Genomic DNA, 17,218 nt, shown 5'->3' on the forward strand with positions numbered 1-17,218 from the left:
GTGTAGCTCTTAACTACTGCACCACCAAGGCTCTGGTTCTTGATAGGAGGACCAAAAACACTGAACTTTCATCCAAAATGTTGATGTATTATGGTAATAGCCTTGGTTTTACTTTTTTCTTTTAACCTATGTTTTTGCCTTGTGCCCTATGTTTTTGATGAGTATTTTTGTTCCTTTTTTGTTTCGTGTTCTTTTCTTTTAAAAAAAAATTACGGAAAATTAAAATTTTCTTTAAAAAAATTGGGGTATTTCTAACTGGTCCAGAAACAGTTATAAGATTTAATCTTTGGGTCTTAACAGAACCATTCAGTGAAAATAGAAGGAAAACACATAAAATAAGAGGGTTCTCCCCACAGAGAGGGTGAAAAAGCTAAACTGATGATGGTTCTGAAGAGCCAACATTCAAAGGAGAGCAAGTTGCAAGATGAAAGTCAAGAGCAACCTAGGTCTCAAAGATTCAAATTCCTAGCTTCTCAGATTCTGCACTTTGGATTCCAGAAAAGGATTCAGCTCCTTCTCAGAGAACCTATTTTTCTCTTTAAAGCCAAGTCCCTGATTTGGATTCCATTCGTGCTTCAGAATCTTGCCATTATGATGCTAAAGACCAGAAGCTCTTCCTCAAGAAAATGCCAAACTGCAACGTCTCTAACATTGATAGGTTTTCATATTATTCAAAGCAACAGAACCTCCAGCTGGACCCTCCCAATAAGTAGGCAGTGAGTACAGCGTAAGTTTTGGGGCAGTTCTCAGGCATTTCCTAGCAGGGATGGGATTTTGCCCTCTGCAGGAATTCCTAGGCAACAACTTCCTAAGGAGGCATATCTCATTTAAATATAGCCTCTTGGCAACCAAATATTTATATGGAAGAAATTGGGAGTGGCCCTATCCAATCAGGCACCTGGGTTCAGTCCATTACTCAAAAATAACAGGATTATGACATTTGGGAAATGCCTCCCCCAGAGGTTTGCCAAGAAATAGCTCAGCAATCCCCCACCATCCACCCATCCCTGTCAACACTTCTCCCTGGGCATTATGAGTGAGTGGACAACACCCTACCCAAGATCAAATCCAGGGCATTCTTGGCACAGGTCCCCAAAGGCAAAGTCAAGAGCATACAAGACAAAATCCTTGCCTGCTGCCCTGTTCATCACAGCATGTGATGTAACTTGATCCCTGCTGAGGATGGTAGGTCCATAAGCCCCAAGGCAATTCAGTTTTCAGACCTTCTCTTCAAGAAAAACTCAAGTGACTTTGTGCCACTGGGCTCTGAGGCAATGAATCAATGTTGCCCGAGAGAGGGTGACACTTGGCATCTCATATAGAACCTCTGGTTTCCACACCTAGGCCAGGCATCCAGCACCTCTCACCAGAACTGACTCAATGACCTGACCACACTGCCTCCCATTTCTCAGCGCTCCAACCCTTCCCACACATCATTGCCTGTTCTAATCATTTACTCATCATTCATTGAGCGCACAGCAATGTGGCTGTCATGTGCTCATGTTTTGCTACAGGCTGTAGGGATATAAAGATGCATAAAGTCTTCCTACTCCACAACCTTTATGACTCCTTTTGGCCAATTGAAATAAATAAAACACCCTTATTCTGCCATTCAACATTGTCCATGAACTGGTTTGCCCTCTCCCTCCACTCTCTCTCTTTAGGTTCCAGAATCCAAAAACTAGTTGTGATTCCTGAAACGATTTGTCACACTTTTGCACCATTGTGTCTTTGATCATACTCTTCCTCCAGCCTGTGAGGCACCTTAGCTTTCTTTATCAAAATTAATCAGTCTGTTAATCTCCTTGGTTATAATTCTCACCTAAAATAATGATAACAATAATGACAACAACAGTAAATGCTCCCAAGATACACTGCTTACCTTTCATTTAGCACTTGTCATGTTCTGCCTCATATTAAAATTGGTTTTCTATCTATTTACTCTCCCACTCCCCAAGTAGATTGCAAGCTCCCTGGGAACATGACCAATATCTCATTTTTCTCTGTATCCCCGCAGTGATGACTAGGTCATTGGCTTTCATTTGTTGAATCACCATATTAAAACCATCAAAGGTTCTGGGTCCAGCAATATCTAATTTCTCACGAAGGAGAAAAACACATAATAATTCTAACTGTGTGAAACAGTTGAAACAACTTTTTAACTAAAAAAAGTCAAGGAATTTCAATTAACTAGTATTCAGAACTACAAGCTATGTTTTGTGCTAGAACCAGCTTCCTCTGCATGTTGCCCTATCATCAAATGGTACAAAATAAAACCATTGGCATGATAGGTGGTCCTGTGCTGGGTTTAAGGTCACTCCTCTGTCTATACATGGAGAGTCCTCCCTTGTTATAGATGCCTCTTCTTGGTCTGAGTTGGGGGATGCCATCTTGTTACTAGGAGTGTTTTCCCATGTGTTTTCCCTGCTTACAGAAGCAGATCCCTAACTCCCATAAACGGGGCTTAGGCTCTCCCTAGCCATAAAGTTCCTACTCCCATCAGAGAACAGGCTCCAGCTGTCCATTAGTTTGCCACTAAATAGCAGGACATGAGTTTGGTGAATGATTAGCACTCCTTTCATATTGAACTCACGGCACATACCTGTGGCCCTAACTGCCCCACTAGGTGACTCAACTAGCCTCTAAGGGAGTAACCATCTATTCACATTTGTAATACCTTTAAGGATACTGTAGAAGAACTGCCATCTTCTGAATAAAAGTAGAGCAAATTGATTTAAAAGAAAAAAACGGAAGCTAATATGTATGAAGAACTTACAGTAGTCACTAGCGTGGCAATTCTCATTTAATTTTCACGACTCCATGGGGTGGATATCATTATCCCCGTTTTATGCATACGTGGAAGATCTGTAGTTGGAACTATGCACTATAGAATCCTAAATCATATGAACGATCTGCCGCACTAAACTGCCATCATCACCATCCCTGGCCTTCAGGAGTTGGCAGGACCCCTTCTTCTCTTCCATGGATCTATTAAGATTAGGTTTGGCTGCATACAACAGAAAAATCCCAAATAATGATACACAGGCATGCTCTCTCTCACAGGTAAGCAGTGCAGGAGTGTAAGGGCAGCTCCACAGACTACTATCACTAGGTTTGCTCCTTCTAGTCTTGGTCCAAGATGGTGGCTTGAGCATTATATCCATGCTTAGGCAGGAAGCTGGCAGAAGTGGAAAAGAACGGAGAAGAGCACTTTTGTCTTTTGAGTTTTCCCAGAAGACTCTCCAGTTTCTTCTGTTTACACTTAATTGGCCATAAATTAGTCAAACGGGCAGACTTACTTCAAGAAATCCTGACAAAAGTACTGTTTCAATTAGGTGTATGGCTGCCTCTAATAACTTTGGAATTCTGTTCATTGGGAAGATGGGAGAATGTTCCTGGGAATCAACACCATGCCATTTTTATTTAACAGATATTTCTTCTACTGTAAAACCGAAGTTCAAGCTTTAAAGATAGAATTTTAAGGATTCTAAGTAAGAATCCTTACTTTTTTATTCATGTCTGAAAACACTCTGCAGAGAAGACACACATTGGTGCTTCTTACTTAAGTGGAAAGAGAAGATGTGCCACTCATGTCAGTCTTCAGTTTGACGCCACTCTTCAGAAGTGGAGACTTCCTTCACTACTAGTTGTACTGTTCACTAACGCTCACAGCCGTGTTAAGACTCTGCGACCCTAAGCACGGAGAAGATTATGGTGGTCTTCTCTACTCAGGCATAAATCAAAATACCAAAAATGCTAAAGCAAAAAGTGGAATTTTTTTTCATGAATGTTGAAATTAAAATAACTTCTTCCTAGGCTTAATGATTTTGAGTAACTATGTTAAGGATGAACTTCTGTCATTTTTTGGTGGTCCTACCTTAAGCCAGTGCTTGTCTGCCTACTGGGCAATCTAGCACGGCTTACAATTTTCTTGCATTCCAGTTGCTGTTTTAATCAAGCCTACTTTTATTGACTCTATATATTGAAGACATATTTATATAAATGGTTATTAATTTTAGGGGGAAAAGTATTATGCCAATTTTGTTAATTTCTGATAGAGTAATTGGGGGAGGAAGAAATGAGAAACCAAGTAATTACTCCTTATGAAAAACAACAAACTATACTCGTGTTTAATAACCGCTCACCACACCATTTATCAATTGGAAATTGCTTTACTTTGTATTAAAAAAAAAAAAAAAAAACTGTTTCAGTGAGATGTACTCCATACAGAAAACCACTGACGTCTAGTTGATTCCTACTCAAAGCAACTCTATAGGACAGAGTCGAACTGTCCAATAGGGTTTCCAAGGGACAGCTGGTGGATGTGAACTGCTGACCTAATTCTAGTAGTCATTCACACCTTAATGAAAAAAAGATTTAACTTATTTCATATCTTGCTGGATGTTTTAAATAAGAAGAGAAAGTAGGAATGATTTGAAATAAGAAATATAAATTTTATGGGTGGATCCAAGGAGTTTGATTAAGGAGAAAAGAAAGAGAAGGGAAAAGTGAAGGAGAAAAGGGTAGAAGGTATCAGTTAAGGCTGGAAAAGGGAGAACAAACACCAACTCTGGCCTTATCCCCTCTTCCTCCCTTCTCCCCTCCTATCCTTCCCTTGGGTCTGTAAAACAAACATACAAATGCTCAAGTTTGCCATAAATGTTCATATTTTCTAAAGCAAAAACTATTTTTGGTCACTGTATTTCTTGCCTGCTGACAAGGAGTTCTTATTTTTCTCATTCCACAGAAGCAAAACTAAAAAGAAGGTTATAAAATCTTAGCTAGTCATTGACCCAAGAGATGGCAGAGACCTTAAAGATCATATAATTTAACCCCTTTAGTCTTACCCACTGCCGTTGAGGCAATTCCAACCCATAGAGACCCTGTAGAACAGAGTAGAACTGCCCCATAGGGTTTCGAAGGTCGTAAATGTTTACAGAAGCAGACTGCCACATCTTTCTCCCACGGAGTGGCGGTAGGTTCACACTGCTGACCTTTTGTTTAGTAGCCGTGCGCTTTAACCACTGTGCCAATAGGGCTTCTCCTTTCATTTTACAGGGTGGAAAATTGAGACTCTGAGAAAAGAAGTAGCTTTTTCAAGCACACGCTACAACAAACTGAGGGCAAAACCGGGGCCAGAATTCAGATTTTCTTATGTCCATTCCAGAGATAGAGACTCCATGTTGCACTTCTAAGTAGTCACCCTCATTTAACTAAGATTAATAAAGGTAAATGCTTTTCTTTATCAGAGTAAATGAGCTAAGAGAAGAGCAGTCCCACTTCCCCACACTGCCTCTCCATACCCATACCTATTCCAACCACCTCCCGATAGCCTGATAACCCCATTTCGAACCTAACGCACTTCTCAAGAACGTAAGTGAACTTTACAGGTCCCTTAGTTTGGGGTAAAATGCCATAGCATCAAGATGCACTTCTGATTTTAATCCCCCAAATCTGTTTCCATCATCACTGAGAAAGGCTTGTGTTTATGTAATACTTTCTGTAAGAAGCCCATGGTGATTTATGGACATTATCTCATTACACAATAAGTAATTATCCTAAGAGATAAGTGGGCAATTTTATTCATTTTCTATACTGAATCAAACCCACTTCCCAGCAGTTCTAGAGATGGTCCCACAGTTTAGAGCAGGAGCTTTCACACTAGTTTTAACTGTGAACCCCATCACTGTCTAGTGAGTGCCAATACAAACATCCGATAAAAGCAGAACTACTCTTGCTGCTCCAAAATGGTCACAGCTTATTAACTTCTAAAATAAACCACGTCTGTACTTTGGGGTCCCACCAAAAAAGAGCAAAAAGCAGTTGCAGTCAAGTTGATTCCAACTCATGGCAATTCTGTGTGTTTCAGAGTAGAACAGTCCTCCACAGGGTTTTCAGTGGCTGTGATCTTTCAGAAGTGGATGGCCAGGCCTTTCTTTCAAGGCACCTGTGGGTGGACTCGAACTGCCAACTTCGGTTGCTCATTTAACCATTGGCACCACCCAGGGACTGCTTAGGTGTTTCACAGACACTTTATATTTAGCAGTCCCAAGCCATGTTGTCCTATTTACAGTTCCTTGGAGGTATGAGGATCCTTCCCTCCTTTCCACATCCTCTTGCCTCACCCCAGAAAACTCTCTCTATAACCACCACTGCCATCACCCACTTCATCTTGTTAACTCTTACTCATGCTTCCAAACCCAGCTCTACAATCTCTTCCTCAGATAAGGCTTCCCTGATCTTCTTCCTTCAATTTAGGTCAAACTCCTGTAAAAAATGCTTTGATATCCCTCATATAGCAGGCTACCTCTGAGATGGCCCCAGTGATGTCTACTTTCTGGTATTTATGCCCTGTGTAATCCCCTCCCCTTGAGTGTGGGCTGGATTTAGTGATTTGCCTCTAACAAATAGAATGTGGTAGAGTTGATGAGATGTTACTTCCAAGATTAGGTTAAAAAAAGACTGTGGCTTCCATCTTGCTCAAACTCTCATGCTCTCTCTCGGTCCCTCCTTCGCTTGCTCTGAGGGAAGCCAGCAGCCATGTTGTTGGTGTTGTTGTTGTTAGTTGTGGCCAAGTTGATTCCGACTCATGGCGACCCCATATGTGCAGAGTAGAACTGCTCCATAGGGTTTTCAAGGCTGTGACCTTTTGGAAGCAGATCAACAAGCCTGTCTTCTAAGGCACCTCTGGGTGGGTTCGAACCGCCAACTTTTTGGCTACTAGTCAAGCGCTTAACCATTTGCACCACCTGGGAATTCTATGTTGTTAGTAGTCCTATGGAAAGGCCCATATGGCAAGGAACTGACTTCTCCAACCAACTGCCAGCAAGGACCTGAGCCTGCCAACAACCACACGAGTGAGCTTAAAAGTGATCCTCCACAAGACGAGCCTTGAGATGACTGCACTCTTGACTGGCACATTGATTGAACCTTTGTGAGAGACCCTGAGCCAGAAGGCCCAGCTAAGCCATGCCTGGATTCCTGATCTCCTGATCCAAAACTGAGGGAAAATAAATGTTAGTTGTTTTAAACTGCTAGCTTTTGCGGTAATTTGTTATATAAACCACAAAAAAAAAAAAAAAAACCAAACCCTTTGCTGAGGAGTCGATTCCGACTCACAGCAAGCTACAGGACAGAGTAGAACTGCCCCATAGAGTTTCCAAGGAGCGGCTGGTGGATTTGAACTGCCAACTTTTTGGTTAGCAGCCAAGCTCGTAACCACTATGCCACCGGGGCACATACCCCAAATACCTCTCCATAAAAGTACGTAACACTTTTGTTATTTTATATTTATATTGTATTACTGTAAGAGTCCCCCTTGACTATGAGCTCCATGGGGGATGCAAAGGTATCATACTGCTTACCACAGTACCTGGCACATGGTGAGTCTCAACAAATCTTAGGCGAATGAATCATTTATCCCAATTATCATCTTCTCCCATAGGTTCTCAGACACTCAAATGATAAACCTGAAGGGTAACTTCCAGTTGTAGGCTTATAGTCCCTTGCTCTACCCTCCCTCTCCCACACCATGTGAATCCAATTCAGTCATCACATCTCAGAAACTCTACTTCACAGCCACTGGCCCAGTTCAGGTCCTTATAATTGCCCAACTCTACTGTCAGAGAACCATTCCCCTAGCAGTTGCCTCTTACCAGTTACTGTTTTCTCCAAACCATTTCTTCTGTTATAGTCATCCTTCTCTCCTTGAAGTAAAATCCCAATTGTTTTGGGCTCCTCCTTAAAAATCTTCAACAAATTCCATCCTATGATGACTAAAACACAAACTCCTTATACTACTGTTCAAAACCATTCAGAAACTTTCACTATAGTCTCCCAAAGAGCTAAGACACAGCCACACGGGTACTTGCCATGACCCCAACAGTTGGGTGTCCATCTGCTTCTGCCTGGACTGCTCTGCTCCTCCCCTATCTCTCTATCCGAACTCTGCTCATCCTACAAAGACCTGTTTTCATTCCACCTCCACAGGCCTTCCCAGATCTCCCATGGAAATTCTCTCTCCCTCTCTGTGCCCACAACACTGTTGGTTTTCTACTGGAGCCCTCAGCACAGTCTGCTTTGGGTTAAAACATGCATGTGTACGTATATTTCTTCCTATGAGACTGTGACTATCTTGGTGGTAGCGCCCATGTCTTGTCATGTTATCATACACGCTGTGTGGCACATGGCCAGGGCTCAGCAAAGACTCGCTTAATGTAATTGAATTACTGCTTACAAAGAACCTAAATCTGCTTTATGTTTTCAAAATGCTGCGGGAGGCCAGGTTATTAAACCAGTAGCTTTTTTTTTTTTTTTTTTTTTTGAAGCAAAGACCACAAACCACCTTTGCAGCCAAGGAAAAGATGTGATTGGAGGGAAATAAATCGGTACCTTTAATCCTCCACTGAGTTTGGAAAAACAACAAAATGCCAACTTCCACCAGATAATTTCTTCTTAATTAAAAGTTAGCCAGATTCTTTTGGAGCACTCATTTTTCGGGTCAGGTCAACAAAAAGTAACCAATACCACTCACACGCCCTCCCCCCCGTGTGCTCCTCTCCCTACTCCTGGAGTTATGCAACCCTTGGGGGTGGCATGCACTTCAGCTGTTTGCTGTGCGCTCTCATAATTAGATTGTCTAGACAGGAGATGTTGCTGGAGCAATAGGAAAATATTTTACAAGGTGTTCCGCAGAACCACACTTATAACAGTGATTAGAACTCACTGACAGACGCGAAGCCAGCAGAATCAGCCTGGGCCACGAGCTGGTTTCACCCAGAGCAGGGGCCCTTTGAAGCTCTTGTATGAAGAAGAGGCCAAATTAGAGCTCTGAGAGCTCAGAGCAGCTCTCCAGCCTTTGGGTCCAAGGGAGCAAGGCTGAGGAGATGGAGTAATGTCTGGGATGCCCGTTTCCCACCTCCGCGTGCTGACGCTAAGTCAACAGGTGGTGGCTGATTGCTGAGGCTCTCAGCAGCCCCCTACAAACAGGAGGCCTGGAGGCCATGGCAGGCAGTTTCCTGGACCTCACTTCTGCAAGGCTGCCTATTCCTTATATTTTGTAGAATGCACATTTAAACAGCCTGGACAGAAAATTTGAGAGGCTTATTCCTGCAGGAAGATATTTCTTGGCCTGGCCTTCGCACTCAGCTTTTATTGGCACATCAATGTGACAGCAACAATATTTTCCAGGAGAAAACCTCTTTAACATCAGTTTTCACCGGATGAATTAACTAGGTAAGATCATTTCGCTCTCCAAGCTCAATGACTTTTGGAAAATTGCTACACCTAGGGAATACCATAAGAGCATACGGTTTTAAGACCAAAAAAAATACATTAGAGATTTTACAAACGAGGAAGCAGATTCAGCAAGCGGAGCAGGCTTATAAATACAAGGAAGTGGATCAGGACCCACACCCCTGAAGTCCCTGAATCCTAACAAATGTCTTTCTACCAAATCTATCATAGCAGTTTTCATTCCTGGCATGCTTATTATATACCAGATTTTTTAAAAGCATTTTACACATACTATCTCATTTAATCCCCAACACAGATCAATGAGATAGATACTATTATTATCTCCAGTTTACAAATGAAGACGCTGAGTCACAGATTATTAAGTAACTTGCTGTGAGTCACACAGAGGCAGATCTGGGATTGGCTCCCAGGCAGCCTGATTTCAGAGCCTACTCTCTAAGCCCCATACTGTCTACACTCTGTCTCCTCATTACAGAGTTCAGATGGGAACCAAAGGAAGGAAATGAGACCCTTTTAGTCTCAAAGGTTGCAATACATTTGAGAACTAGGATGGCAGCCGTGGTGCAGCGGTAGAATTCTCGCCTCCCGTGTGGGAGACCCGCATTTGCTTCCCAGCTAATTCACTTCCTGTGCCATCATCACCTACCTGTCAGTGAAGTTCGTGTGTTGCTATGATGTTAAACCGTTTTCAGTGTCCAGACCAGGTTGAACTAGGAAGAAAGGCCTGGTGATCTACTTCCGAAAATCCTATGGATCACAGTCCAACCCACAACCAATCATGAGGATGGCACAGGACCAGGTAGCATTTCATTCCATTGTCCATGGGGTTGCCATGATTTGGGAGCAAACTCAAGAGCAGTTAACAACAACAACAAGGATCAGTTAGGTGTATAACAAAAGGGGGCTTGATCAGAGGATCTCCAGTGTCAGATCCCACCATCATCAATGTATATGATTACTCACAAATCACTGAGTCACTCAGGATCTCAGTTTCCTCATTGTGATCTCTTGTGAGCGTATCAAAAATAAATTGGGAGCATTGACAAGTAATTTGCTAATATTACTTTTAGAACTCTTTAAATGACAACTTAGTTTATTTTAGTACTTTACAATTTACAAAGCACTTTGAAAGCCATCATTTAAGTCTACAGTGACCCTATGAGATAGACCTGGCAGGCACTTTCATTATTAATATTTTATAGATTGGAAATTGAGACCCCCCCCCCGCCCCTGCCAAGAATTGAAGTGAATGGCCCAAATCCCAACAGCACGAAAATGGTGGAGTAATGATTAGTCATAACTTCAACCTTATGGTTAATTCTGATATAGGTTTGGTCTTTCTCTCTCTCCTCTACCTTTCTGAAAGGTTATAGACACAATAGGATTACGAAAATTAGCTTTTAATTAAAATCTGGGAATGCATCCAATTACAAGAGAAATAAGATACAGGGTTCCCTCTCAGATAAGGAATGATACAAAAGGTACGTACTAGCAATAGTTGCCCAGGCCCTTTATCATTTCCTGGTTCTGCCTCTGGTGAATATGCTCGAAATCAAAGAGAATCTGCTTTCATCTCCCAAATCAATAAACTTTGGTTGTCTCTCACCATAGCCCTTCCCCCTTCACTTTAAGTCAAAGGTACACGATGAATCAAACAAAACAACTCTGTTTTGTAAGCACCAGTATGTGGGATGCGTTGGCACACATTCTGCTGAGTTCTGACAGTGTTTTTTATGGCTTCTTAAGAGAAGTAGACGTTACACTAATAGGAGAGGTTTTCCTCACCCACAGAGTCAGACGAGAGGAAGAGAGCAGAAAGGACAATAAAACAAGGGCGAGAGGGAAGAGAGAAGTGAAGAAGGGAGGGAAGAAGGGGAAGGGAGAGGGGAGAAAAGCACGGGAGAGAGAGTGGAGGAGATAAAACATTCAATACTATTCCAGAGAAAAGAACACGGAAGGGAATCAGAAGAATTGATTTTGAGACCCAGCTCTAATTCTAAGGAGATGATGATGCCAGAATCCCTGCATCCCTTTTAATCTCACTTTTCTACTTATTCTTGGGTATTGAAAGTCGACTGGTGTAAGGGAGGTAAAAACCCTTGTAAATAATGTCAGCCTTACCATCAACTGCCAGTGGGTAGTAATGTTAAATTGTCTTAGAACCAGCGAATTTGCTCAAACTCTGGGCTTTCCGCTGGTGTCAGTTTGGGATTATTTAGGGGCTGAATCTCTCTTCCTCCTCCTCCTTTCCTTGCCTGCTGCTGCCTGACCTCTGACCTTATAATGCTGACTTAATGCCCGACCAAGAAGGGCTAACTGAGTTGGAAATAAAGATAACAATCAAATTAATCTACTTAGTTCCTTGTGAACAAAAGCTTTGATCTGTGAGAAAGTCAGAACTTGTTAATAACACCTGATACCTATGAAGTGCATTACAAAGTGCTTTCGAGTTCTCTCATTAGAGCCTGACAACGAGACCGTTAATGAAGCAGAAGGACGATTAAAGTCACCGAGGAAACTAAGTTAACAGCTATAAAATTGGAACTAGAACCCCGGACTCCTAGCCCAGTTCTCTACTATTGAGGTTTGATAAAAAACCCTGAGCATAATTGAAATACCTCCCCTTCATCACACTATGTTCCCACCTCTGGGTGCCCAGGGAAAGTCCTTTAGCATTTCACAGCCTGCCAGCTGCTGGCACAGGCTTTCTTGCTCTAACCCCAGGATGCAAATCTGGATAAAGCCACACAGGTTAATTAGGAGGGCTGGAATTACATCGACTCTCTGTGGTAATAACGGGGCACCTCGTGGGAAATAAAATATTCCATGAAATACGAAATTTGTCTGATAAGTAAAGATCTTCAAAAACTAACGAAAGAAGGGAGGTAAAGGATGAGAGAAGATGAAAATAATATAAACGTGCAGATTTCTCATCTTTCAGAATGAATGTTCAATACACACTATTTAAGATGTCACATCAAGTGGAAGCATATTGTTTAAATGAATAGCCATTAAAGTAACAAATAATGATAATATAGGCAACTTTTTAAAACATGAATGATGGAAAAGTAGAAAAAGAAAATTAAGGAAGTGGGCTGTTAATGTCTACAAGTTCACGTTAGGGAGTCAATAGATAATATTCTAAAAAGATTAAGAATATTAGGGCAAGTTACACTTGTAAAGTTAACCACCACTAGAAAGGAAAATAGACTATAAGTTTTCCACATTATTAGAAGGAAAATACAGTCAAAGGAAAGCAAAGGGAATGCAGACAATATCATAATATATTTTTAAAAATACAATAATGCAAAAATCATGATGGCAGAACTAAGACTATAACTGTTATGTCAATATACGTGAATAGGTTAACTCCATTAAAAAAAGAAAAAGACTTTCAAATTGTATCACAAAGTAAATCCAATTAGATGCTGTATGCAAGAACACATCAAAAAGGAAGAGGAGACTCAGAAAGTTTAAGGTAAAAAAATAGGCAACAACATACCAGGAAAAGTCAAATAAAAAGAATATAAAGGTCATAATATTCAGCACACAAGGAGTAGAAAAGCAGGCAAGGCCTTACGGGACATAAGTAAGGACACTTTATAATGAAAAATATTACAATCTGAAATAAAGATTCATTGATCTGTAAGATTTAACCTAAAGCACAATAAAAAAAAATGAAAAAAATAAGTTAAAGATTTAACTGCTCCATGTTTCTACATGAAACAAGACAGCATCAACATTTACAAAGCAAAGTTGCAAAACAAAAATATTTTTAAAAATGAAGAAAAAAACTCTACCATAGAAGAAGGAAAATTTAATTCTCCTAGCTCAGTCTATAACAGATTAAATAGTCAAAATAATAATGAATACATAAATAAATAGGTAAAGATAGAGAAGACATAAATAACACAATGATAGTGGTTCTAATTACCATTTATCAGGCTCCTATGCAGAAAGCAGAGACTGTACTCTCAAGTAGCTATGAAATGTTGAAAAAAATTGACTATTTAAATGTAAAAACAGTCAGTGAATCTCAGAGAGTAGAAATGGTAGAGAAAACATTCTCTGAACACAATGCAAATAAAGCTAGAAATCAATAACAAAACTCAAGAGGATAAAAACCTATCAACTTAAATAAAAATTACTTCAATCTACTATTGGGTCAAAGAGGAAACAAACAAAAATAGCAGGACATATTAAATATAATAGCTAAATACTACTATATATCAGTGGGACACTGAGAAAGCAGCATTAAGGAAAATTTAACAGCCATAAAACTCACATATCTAGCAATTTAACTATAAACGAATTAAACTTTCAAATGAAGAAACTATAAAAAGCACAACAAAATATATACTAGTAGAGGAATAGGAAATAATACAAATAAAAATAGAAAATAATGAATGAGAAAAAAAATTATTTTATTATGAATAAGTAAACCCAAGAGGTGATCCTTTAAAGTCAATCAATCAGCCATTAACTAATTGAATCCCCACATAAGGAAGAAAGATATCATATACAAAATAAACTTTTATTATTCTTTTAATGATCTCTTTTCTTACTTTGGAGCCCTGGTGGCAAAGTGGTTAAGAGCTCGGCTGCTAACCAAAAGGTCAGCAGTTCGAATCCACCAGCTACTCCTTGGAAACTCTATGGGACAGTTCTACTCCATCCTGTAGAGTTGCTACGAGTTGGAATCGACTCGACTGCAATGGGTTTTTTCTTACTTTGGTCAATTCAATGAAAATTTACACATCTGAATGAAACTAAGTGATTTTCTAGGAAAATATAAATTATAGAACCTGAGCAAAAACAAGAGAAAATCTAAATGTACCAATAACCACAGAGCAAATTGAGAAAGTCATAGCGCTACCTCTCCTTAGTAAGCACCGGGTGCAGGCATTTTCATAGGTGAGTTCTACCAGCCTTTTAAGGAACAGAGAAAGCTGATGCTTTATCTGACAAACTCAATACAGAGAAAAGAAAACTTTATTTTTAAAGAAAATTAACTAATAATATTACCAGAACCTGCAAAGAGAGAACAATAAAAGAAAACTATATATCAATCCAACTTATGAATGCTAATGCAAAATCCCTATTAGTATTTATAATTATTATTCAACAGCTTGTTAAATAATGATACTAATTCTACGTGTGATTCATACCATGAAAGTGTAAAATATATTTCAATATTAGGAAATTTGTAATATGATTCACCTTATTAATTAGACCTAAGGAGAAGAGTAAACATAAAATCATCTCCAAAGATGCTACAAGAGCACATGCCAAAGTTTCATATACAGACAGATTCCCAGTAGACAGCCCCCTTGAAGATAACAATTGAAAACTCTGAACCTCTGCCTGAACAAATTTTAAAAAATAAAAGAAATTAAAAAAAAATTTCTACCTGTAGCTTATGGAGAGAGAATAAAGGCAGGCAGATTTTGAAGGGGAGCTGAACCTGGAAAAAATGACTGGACTGGGTGAGTTTTCTGCTTTTGCAGCTTTGGACTGAGGGCGGGCTGTGTTCACGTCGTGAAATGGCACAACTGAAGCTCCAATAGAAAAACACTGTCCTTCCATCATGAGGCAGACAGAATTTAGGGCAGCCATAGCTACCAGAAAGAGAAAGGGAAATCCTAGAAAGAAGACAGCCAGCGAAGAGGAGGCCCAGGTGCGGTGCAGTTTCTGCCCAAGTCTTCAGCTGACCTCTGAACCACTCAAACACAGGATGTGAGCAAACAGCACAACCATGGAAAAAATAACTGAACTGAGAGCTGAGCTTCCACACACTGCAGGTGAGACAGTTTGTATCTAACCAACTGAATTACTGGCAAAAAAAAAAAAAAAAACCTTACATTCTTTGGAGAAAAGTAACTGAATTAACAGTCCCTACACTGTCTAGAAATCAATCTAAAGATACTTGACATACAAAAAAACAAAAAAAACCCGAAATGACCTATTCTCAAGAAGAATAGTCAACAGGGGCAACCCTGAGATGACCCAAATGTTGGAATTATCAGGAAATAATTTTAAAGCAATTAATATTATAACTATGCTAAATGAGGTGAAGGAAACTACATTCATGAAAAATAAAAATATATAAAACATCCTAAGAGAAATAAAAAATACAAAAGCAAACTAAATGGAAATTTCTAGAACAAAAAGTACAATGTTGGAAATTAAAATTTTACCAATGGATTTAATAGCAGAATAAAATAACAAAGATAAAAAGTCAGCAAATATGAAGATAGATCAAAAGAAATTATTCAATTTGAAGATGAAACAGAAAACACTGAGGAAAAAAAATACAGCTTAGAGATCTGTGGGACATCATCAAAATGTCTAACATACATGTAATTGAAGTCCAAAAAAGAGAAGAGAGAGAGAATAGGGCAGGAAAAATAAATAAATACGGGCCAAAAAAATCCAAAATTTGTTGAAAGACATAACTTTACAAATTCAAGAAGCTTAGCAAACTCAAATAAGATAAATATGAAGAAAAGGACACCTAGGCACTCAAAACCAAACCCACTGCCATTGAGTCGATTCCAACTCATAGCGACCCTATAAGACACAGTAGAACTGCCCCATAAGGTTTCCAAGGAGTGCCTGGTGGATTTGAACTGCCTAGCTTTTGTTTAGCAGCCGTAGCTCTTAACCACTGCGCCATCTGGGTTTCCTACCTAGGCACAGCACAATCAAATTTCAGAAAATTAAAGATAAATGTAAAATTTTGAAAGCAGCCTGAGAATATACAGAGTAATAGCAATTCAAGTGACTATGGACTTCTCGTCAAGAACTATAGAAGCCAGAAGACAGTGGAACAACATCTTGAAAGCACTGAAAGAAAGACAAGAAAAAAAAAATGTCAAACTGGAATTCTACAATTAGAGAAAATATTCTTCATGAACGAAAGCTAAAAAAGATATTTCAGAAAAATGAAAACTAAGAAAATTTGCTGTCAGGAATAAATTATACTACAAAAAATGTTAAAATGAAATTCTTCATGTGTAAGGAAAATAATACCAAAGAGAAACTTTAATCTCTGGAACACATAACAAGTATCAGAAATGTAAACATATGAATAAATATAAAAGACAATTTTTTCTCCTAGTTTCTTTGAAATTCATATAACTTCTTAAAGCAAAAAATTGCAACATCGATTATGGGATTTAAAATAAAATGTGAAGTAATATACACGACAACTACCACATAAAGGACAGTGAGGAGGGGTATAAATGGAATTTTATGTTTGCAAAGTTTCTTTGTTTTAAGTGAAGTGGTGTAATGTTATCTCTAAGTAAACTGTGAAAACTTAAGTATTTATATCATAATTTGTAGAGCAGTGTTTCTTAATCATGGGTGATTTGGGCCCATAGAGCACATCTAGCAATGTCTGAGGACATTTTTGTTTGTCATGACAGGGCAGGGTGTTCCTGGAATCTAGTGGGTAGAGGCCAGGGATGTTGTTAAACATCCTGCAGTACACAGAACAGCTCTTCATAACATATCATTATTCTGGCCAAAGTGTCAATGGTGCCGAGGTTGAGAAACCCCACAACTCCAAAATATACATATAAGTGTTGTAGCTAAAAATCAATCATTAAAATAGAATTATGAAGAATATTCAAATAGTCAAAAGGAAGGTGAAAGGAGCCAAAGAAACTAAAAACAGAAGGGAAAACAGAAAACAAATACCAGGTAGACTTAACTCCAATCACATCAGTAATTACATAAAGTGTTAACAGATTAACATGCCAATTAAAAGGCAGAGATTATCAGAATGAATAAAAAAGCAAGGCCCAGAGTTCCGGCAAAATGGCGCTCTAGGCAGAAGCACCACGCCATCCCTCCACAGCAAAGATCCGAAAAACTAAGCCGAACAGAGAATACAACAATCCTGAAACCCTAAAACATCAAATGAAGAGATAAAGAACTCAGCCAAGCACCAAATGGA

General features: G+C 39.4%; 1 protein-coding gene across 2 annotated transcripts in view; it reads right to left on the reverse strand.

The window, feature by feature from the left end:
* The window catches only part of TPRG1 (tumor protein p63 regulated 1), a 173,511-nt gene that overhangs the window by 70,941 nt on the left and 85,352 nt on the right, over positions 1-17,218 (reverse strand). The window contains exon 5 of one of the 2 annotated variants that reach the window (XM_023736774.1): positions 14,193-16,101. The exons of the other annotated variant lie outside the window; for it this stretch is intronic. Within the exon in view, the coding sequence (XP_023592542.1) occupies positions 16,032-16,101 (70 nt within the window). The 3' untranslated portion in view covers positions 14,193-16,031. Of the gene's footprint in view, positions 1-14,192; positions 16,102-17,218 lie in introns of those variants that run through there. 2 annotated transcript variants of the gene reach the window in all.

The sequence above is a fragment of the Trichechus manatus genome, unplaced genomic scaffold (assembly GCF_000243295.1).
Source record: "Trichechus manatus latirostris isolate Lorelei unplaced genomic scaffold, TriManLat1.0 scaffold00092, whole genome shotgun sequence".
NCBI classification, from domain to species: domain Eukaryota; kingdom Metazoa; phylum Chordata; class Mammalia; order Sirenia; family Trichechidae; genus Trichechus; species Trichechus manatus.